At 41.1% G+C, this 8,395-nt stretch overlaps 1 protein-coding gene across 11 annotated transcripts in view; it reads right to left on the bottom strand.

Annotated features, from left to right (window-relative positions):
* Window positions 1-1,918: 1,918 nt before the first annotated feature.
* Window positions 1,919-8,395, bottom strand: part of LOC138762331 (glycophorin-C-like) — a 118,946-nt gene continuing 112,469 nt past the window's right edge. For all 11 annotated transcript variants that reach the window (XR_011356897.1, XR_011356895.1, XR_011356898.1 and 8 more), the window contains one exon: window positions 1,919-5,853. Coding sequence is in view for 2 of the 11 variants with exons in the window: in XM_069936104.1 (XP_069792205.1) it covers window positions 5,657-5,853 (197 nt within the window). In the remaining 9 variants the exon portion in view is untranslated. The remainder of the gene's footprint in view (window positions 5,854-8,395) is intronic.

Genomic DNA, 8,395 nt, shown 5'->3' with positions numbered 1-8,395 from the left:
GGACCAATTAGATTGTTCTTGCAAAAAAAATTGGCATATCCGAATAGCCTTCTTCTATAATGTAACAATTCTTCCCTCAACCACAGATGTACACTTCTCAAGTGGTCCAAAATATAACAGTCTGATAGGTGGTGATGCAAAGATCTGGTCTCGAGGACCAAAGACCAACAAGGTTGTAATCCAAGGTACGACTTTCAAGCATCTGGGGTTTCACCTGCAACCCAGTAAGAAATAGAAGCTATGTCTATTTATTGAAAAAAATGAAACATTGAAGATATGAATTGTGTAAGTGCTTCAAGATCTTGCCCATGTTGTATTTTATAGAAGGGCTGGAGCATTGTAACATTATTATAACTAATTCCTCAATTGTTTTCCCTTGATGTACAAAATACTTTGTTTTTTAGTTTGATTGAAATATTAACACTGGGGCACCTGCAAAACTGAAAATACAAGTTCTCTTTTTAATGATTTCTTTCAGAAAACTAATCTGGGATATGGTCAGAGTATGCGCTTGAGAGCACCAACACTAGACCCAGGGCTACTAATGCTCATTCATATTTCATTCTATGCCTGGGTCCCTTAATCTTAAGGGGAGAAAATAGTCCTCATTGATGTTGTGAGGGAATATATGTGGAATAGATTGACTGGCTCTTCTATTATATTAACAATTACACTGGACAGCACAATTTTTCAAAAGGTTTGCTTCCTGAAGGGGATTATGATAGACAGCTTCAAGATGAACAGAAAGATGATTCCAGATTTTCTGTATCAGATAGGAAGTTGGAATAACATTAACTTTTCTGAATTTAGCCTTTTTAATTGCAAAATATTGTTGACACATTGCATTAGTTCAATTGACTTAAAAATATTTTGCTACTAATATTCATTTGTACTCAGCATCTGATGCCTCTTGTGTCAGTGTCCAACAGTGCTTGATATCGCTTTTCCATGGTCACAATGTTCTGGTGAAACCTTTCACCATGAACGTCAGTGACTAAACCAAGATCAGCAGGGAAGACGTCCGAGCGTGAAGGTAGAAAATGAATTTTCAATGACATGCTGCACTTCATGGTTTTGTCTGCTGAAGTGGACTTAAAACAGGACAGGAAATCATTAAAACAGGTTATATCTGAAATAAATCATACATGATAGGAAGATTTTAAGATGATTTTTGTGATCTGCAGCCTAAAATCCATAAAATACACGTAAAAGTGTTCAGGAAGCAAAATCTTTGTTGTCTCGTGTTATTAATGAACATTCAAATAACTAAAGATTCCAGAAATCTGTAAAAGAATGCTGCAAGATATTCAGCATGTCGCGCAGATCTGTGGAGAGGGAAGTTGACTTAGTGCAGTTGTCTATCTGGATACAAGTAAGTATTGTTATATTAGCTGATATTAAGGGTCATTGATTTGAAATATTCATTATTTCTCTCTCCACAAATGTTTCCCTACATGCTGAAGATTAACAAGAGTTTTCAATTTAATTATTAAAATTCTTAATGTTAGGGTCCAGAGCATTGCTCTGTGGTGGATGCCAGATTCTCAATGATCCACAAATAGAATCCTGACTCATCGATTACATTGTGAAAGGACATAATTTGAGGCAATTACACCTCCATCGCACTTTGCTCAACAACTTACTTGCTGAACTTCAAACAAACGATGCAGTGACAAGAGTATTTATTCATTACTCTTTGCTGTTTGTGGAGCTTTTTGTCTGTCAAATGGAAGATTTTATGCATGTTATAATGGCAACCATACTTGAAAAGTAAGGCACTGAGGTAACGCAAGGTTTTATTTATAGAAATTCACTTTTTTTCTCATTCCAAATAATAATTAGTAAAAATAAGAATTGGACCTCAGTTCCATCTGCCATTTATATTCAGGTTCAAATGATCAGGTCATATCCAGATGAATGTAGGAAACACATTTTATTGTCTATATCAATGGATTCCAGTGGGAATTACACACTAAATATATTGTTTGTTCCATTAATGTATGTTTCTTCATTGTTGCTTCCAACATCTTATCATTGCTATTACTGTTCATTCCTCAATTGCTCAAAGGCACGGTTAGTAGACTTGCTGTGTCACAACTATACTGACCCTGGTTCGAAATTGACCTTGGGTACTGTCTGGGTAAAATTTGCACATTCTCACTGGGACTGGGTGGGTTTCCTTGGGGTGCTCCTGCCTCTTTCCACACCCAAAGATGTGTAGGATTGTAGGTTGAAATTGCCCCTCACATGGAAGTGAGTGGTAGAATCTGGTAGAAATGAATGGGAATAAAGAAAGAATTCAAGGTGGATTAACTTGAGTAGGTAATTGATGGTTAGTGAGGATTCAGTGAGTGAAGGGCTTGCTTCCATACTCTATGGCCCTCAGCGGGGTTTACATATATTGGTTCAGGAGGAAGCCTATACATCTTTAATAATAAGTGCATATTTAAGTAACCCACAAAAAGGTTTTGCAACAGGTTTCCCTTCTTCCTTCTTTCGCTTGCAGGAAGGGAAAAATTATGTCTTTACTCTTATTAGTGTTTGTTGGTCATCAAATTTTTGTAAAATAATTTTTAAAAATCGTGCTTGACAAATCTATTGGAATTCTTTGAGATGGTGACAGGTAAAATAGATGGGGGCGAGCCAGTGGATGTGGTGTACCTGGATTTCCAAAAGGCCTTCGATAAGGTCCCGCATAAACGACTGGCTTCCAAAATCAAGGCTCATGGGATTGGGGGCAAGGTATTGATGTGGATTGAGAACTGGCTGGCAGGTAGAAGACAGAGAGTTGGGATAAATGGCTCGTTTTCTGAGTGGCAGGCGGTGACCAGTGGGGTACCACAGGGATCTGTACTGGGACCCCAGCTGTTCACAATTTACATTAATGATCTGGATGAGGGGATTGGATGTCATATCTCCAAATTTGCAGATGACTAAGCTAGGAGGGGTTGTGTGCATGGAAGAGGGGGTCAGGAAGCTCCAGTGTGATTTGGATAAATTGGGGGACTGGGCAGATACATGGTAAATGCACTACAATGTGGATAAATGTGAGGTTATCCACTTTGGTAATACAAACTGGAGGGCAGATTACTATTTGAATGGCAATAGATTAAGAGATGGGGAAGTGCAGAGAGACCTAGGGGTACTTGTACATCAGTCACTGAAGGCGAGCCTGCAGGTACAGCAGGCGGTTAAAAAGGCAAATGGTATGTTGGCCTTCATATCAAGAGGGTTTGAGTCTAGGAACAAGGATACCTTACTGCAGTTGTACAGGGCCTTGGTGAGACCCCACCTGGAGTATTGTGTGCAGTTTTGGTCACCTTATCTAAGGAAGGATGTTCTTGCAATGGAGGGAGTGCAGAGGCGATTCACCAGGCTGATACCTGAAATGACAGGAATAACTTAGGAGGAAAGATTGCACAAACTGGGATTGTACTCGCTGGAGTTTAGAAGATTGAGAGGGGATCTCATAGAGACCTATAAAATTCTGGCTGGACTGGACAGAATGGATGCAGATGGGATGTTTCCAATGGTGGGAAAATCCAGAACCCGGGTCCATGGTTTGAGGAGAATAGGCAAACCATTTAGGACCGAGATGAGGAGGAATTTCTTTACCCAGAGGGTGATGAATCTGTGGAATTCATTGCCACAGAGGGCAGTAGAGGCACGTTCATTAAATATATTTAAGAGGGAATTAGATCTATTTCTTCAGTATAAGGGTATTAAAGGTTACGGAGAGAAGGCGGGGACGGGGTACTGAACTTTAAGTTCAGCCATGATCTCGTTGAATGGCAGAGCGGGCTCGAAGGGTCGAATGACCTACTCCTGCTCCTATCTTCTACGTTTCTATGTAAAAACCTACACCCACTGCTTTAACATTGATGACGAGCTGTCAGTACATGGAGATATCGGCCCCAAGATAGTTCTTCTCCCAGTTTGTCGAATTTGTACTTCTCTTCTGGGGAACTGTGAGGTGGAGAAGAGCTTTAAGCAGATTAAAATGCCGAATTGTCACACAGCACCGGAGGATGTAAACAGGGATTTGTAAAGGGAGTGAGGGCAAGGGTGGTGAAGATTTAATGATTAGTGCCTTGAAGGTCCAAGGTGAACTGAAATAAGTAATTTAATCTGATACTACTCCCAGGACCACAGTGAAAGTGGACAATACTGAGAAAATATGTACACACACACAATTAAAAATATAATTTCCTAATCCTGTTATCCAGCATCCTTCATTTCTTGCAATGCATAATAAAACTTGCAGTAAAATATTAAATGGCTATTAGAAATGCCTGACTTAAAATGCTTGTGCTGGATTGAAAAATAAGAAAAACAATCTGACTGAAATAGATTACTTCATGTACATACGAGAATAGGAAAGAAAATTAGTGCACATCACCCATGATGTGAAATAATGATGAGTTCAGCTAAGCTGCACATCAGAGAATAAATAAAGACAAATTATTTGAAGAAATTACATACCTTAAATGTAAATAAATGTCACACAATAGTAGGATCTGACCTAATGAACTCTCTCCCGTTTACTTCAACCATTTACCACATTTCCAGGATGGAGAGAATAATTCGTTTCTTCATTTATCTCCTGCATTGAATTCAACCCTCTGTGCAGCTCCCAAAAACCTGAGCTTGACTTTGTTCAAGAAGAATTGCTATTCTATTGCTGTGCGAGGAGAGAGGGCAGTGCACAGCTTTTGATTATTGTCTGAAGTCACAGACAAATTGGTGGAAAAATTCAGTTAAGGAGAAACTAATTTCAATTTAAACAGGAAAATCTGCAGATGCTGGGTTCAAGTGCAATACACAAATGAGTTGGAGAAAATCAGCAGGTCAGCTAGCGTCCACGGGACGTAAAAATGGTGACCAAAGCTTCAGGCTTGGGCCTTCGTCAGGAATAAGCGAAAGACGGGTAGCTGGGGAGTGGGAGGAGGAGTTGAGGGGAAAGAGGAAAGTGAAGGGAGAGGAGCTGATTTCAATTCTCCATTGAGAAAGTGGATGTGAGAGAGTAACTATTGAATGCTCTCGCTCCTTACGTCAACCAAAAAAGTAGGCAAGGATGAGATTGGCTCACTGCAGTGCTCAGAAATATGGTCTTCAGTTCAACTGCAGCAATAAACAAGATGATGTTTTATTAACCAAGAGAGGACAAGGCCATAAAATCAATCAGAATTTCTTAAATCATGTTGTAGAACACACAAAAAAGCATTCATTAGTGTTGGCACTTAAACTGTCAAAACGGTTCTTGACCAGTGGCCTAGTCTGAAAAAAAGATTGCTATGGATTTTGTTAGAGATATTATAGCTTTTATGGATCTTTGAAGCAATTATTAAATCTAGAAGGTGACACCAATTTAATATACGAGCACTTGTACTCTCTGACACTTGTGGTACTCATCTTTGGAAACCTACCATAGGAAATCTACACGACACCTGCAAAGTCCATTTTTCAAGAATGTTCTCTTTGCTTGCACATGAAGAGCCCAGGTTGTGATTTCTTTCCAGAGAGAAAAGAATTAACAATGAATAAACAGATTTTGTTTTCAAATTCACCCCTCCCCTGCCCTCACCGGAGCGGTTTTTAAAATCTAGCACAGATTGCAAGTCCTGGCTGTGGTTTTCAGGGTCTGGAGATCCCGCCATCAGATGAAGTATTCCTTCTTACTTTCATCCACAGAGTCTTGGAAGTTCGGATCGTTCTTCAAAGCAACATCTGCATTCTCAGCAAATTCTGTGCCCTTTGCCTCATTGGTGTGATACGTGCCCTTGTGCCTGTACAGGTAACGGATCAGGACCACGAGGAGACAAGTCACCACAAAGATCACGGCCGCTATGACACCTGTGGGTTACGAAGATAGTTTATTCAAGTCAGATTTCAGATTTATTGTCAGACAATACTTTTCATGTTAGGTGTTATAATGAAATTACAAATTCTATCATATTGCTACTTAACAGGGAAAATAAATATTATTTTTGAGACTCTGTATCACTTGCTCAAATGTAGCAAACCCTGTCACTTCAGCAAGGCTGAAACCAACACTGGATTGTGAGCATACAACCAGACTCTATGCATAAAACTCTTAAATATCTCAATCCTGAACCTCTCTAGAATGCGACTACTACTTTCCACATGAACAGACTCAGGTCAACCACTCCATCCCCAGCCCACACTTACCCAAACACATTGCTCAAGGCAGCACAGTTAGTACCCTGATTTGGGCAACACTGTTACCGTGTCAACAACTGAGACCAGGGCTCAAACCCTGCACTGCCTGTAAGGACTTTGTACTTTCTCCCAAAGTCTGCGTGGGTTTTGTCTGGGCGCTCCTGTTTCATCCCACCCTCTAAAAGCACATGGGGTTTCCAGGCCAATTTGTGTATTTTGGTGGCATCGTTCCGTGAGCGGTCGGGCCTGTTACCCTGCTGTATCTTAAATTTGCAAAGCCCATCATAGCCTCGTGGTTAATAGTACAACGGCAGTAGCCTGGGTTTTGTAAGGGATACTGGAATGGGAGGAGTCAAGCAAGTGCTCATTAGAAATGAAGTATTATGGGTTAACTTAAGGTGAAGGGATGCTGGAATGGGAGGAAGGGTCATAAAGGTAGAATAAAATAAGGATCTTCAAAACAGGATAGCAAGTGGATAGCTTTAGCAAGTCTTGGGGATTGATCAATGAGTAAAGAACAAAGACATGGTATTTCCTGGCTAACAAGTTTGCAGGAAGGCACATAAACTGAGAAGAAGTTAGAATCCACGTGGGCAGAATTACCTAATGCTAAACCAATCCAGGAGGCAGAAGATTGTTAGGGGGAAGGTATCTCTGTACTGAAATGAAATGTATAAAAGTTGGGTCAGCCTCAGTATCTGTGTGTATTCCCAGGGTAAGGGGAAGCCCCCAACTTTGCATTGTTGTAATAGTAGAATAAAAGTTCTTTGTTCTCAGTTTTTGTCTCGAGCAAATTCTGTGAAGGAACTTCTGTTTCTCACAATTGGGGGCTCGTCCGGGATCCCACTCCCTCCACTGACAGAGTGCCCGACGACGAGGGTAGGTGCACCCCGGCTGATTCAGCTGGACTCACGGACGGTGGGTGACTTGTCAGTGGACGAAGCGAGTGATATCCGAGAAGAGGCACTGAGAACAAACGACGGGAGGATGTTAAGGAAGCGCGCTAGGAATAGCTACTGGATCCCGGTAAGAGGAATTTTACTTACCTGTTAGTATGGGAGGTGTGAGTAGCAAGGGAAATAGTCCTAAGGAAGGACGGAACAATCAGATAACTAAGCAAAGTCCGTTAGGATTAATGTTATCTGATTGGGGTGCGGGGAAAACCCGTGGGAAAGACAGACAGACCATGGTCAGGTATTGCTGTCTGGAATGGGTTAAAAAACCCGATAAAAGGGAATTCGGTATATTGGCCAAAGCTCGGATCCGAGGATGACTGGATGTGTCAGGCATTGAACATCTGGCTCTATCAAAATCAAAGAGATAATATTGAGAGCAGAGAATATGCAGCCTGCTGGCTCAGGGGATCGTTTGATCAACTGGTTTTGAATGAAAAGGAATGCAAGGACAAGAAAGATAAGGAACATTTTGTCCCTGAAACACAAGGATGGGATGTGTTATATTCCCTTCCTCCACCTTATCCTCCTCCTATGCCGGCTCCTATCTTTCCCCCCCTCCTATGCTCTATCCTTCTGCACCTTCCCCTCCTCCCCCACAGCTAAAGAAAGGAGAAGAAAGTAGGGGTGGTATGATGACCCTTCACAAAGTACTCGATTACCACCTCTATTGACAAGAGAGAGAGGCGACTTTAATTCAGAGAAGTGTGAGACCCTCCGGGAAGAAAGGGCAGAACCCTTTGATTCATTTCCCAGAGAGCAGGAACCTAGACATTATAAAGGAGAGGATAAGCCAGAAACTAACTGGACGAGACCTTTACGGGAAGTTCCCATGGGAGGGGGGTCTCGGTTTTGTAAATGTGCCCCTGACTAGTCTCGATGTGCGTTATTTTAAGAGAGAATGCCCAATGCAAGCCAGGGAGACGCGACCTTACACACTGATGTGTTGGAATATAGGGGTTAATTAATCATAGAAAATATGTAGAATATATGCTTATGTACTATTCAGTTTGTATACATGAATCCAGTACTATGTAACAATTTAATATTTACCTCATGGTGAAGGGAAAGAGTAATGTAAGTAAGGGGCAGCCACAGTATGTAGCAAAGTTGGCTGATTACAGTAGGTTTAGAATTGCCTGCTCCCAAGATACAAAAGAGAGGATAGGTATGAAACAATTTAGTAGGAAGGTTAAGGCAAAAGGAGGTGTTGATTAGCATAAACAAAAAGAATCCTGACAGAGACTGTCAGAAACAAAGAG

The sequence above is a fragment of the Narcine bancroftii genome, chromosome 4 (assembly GCF_036971445.1).
Source record: "Narcine bancroftii isolate sNarBan1 chromosome 4, sNarBan1.hap1, whole genome shotgun sequence".
Lineage (NCBI taxonomy): Eukaryota > Metazoa > Chordata > Chondrichthyes > Torpediniformes > Narcinidae > Narcine > Narcine bancroftii.
This window is presented reverse-complemented; position numbering and strand designations above follow the sequence as displayed.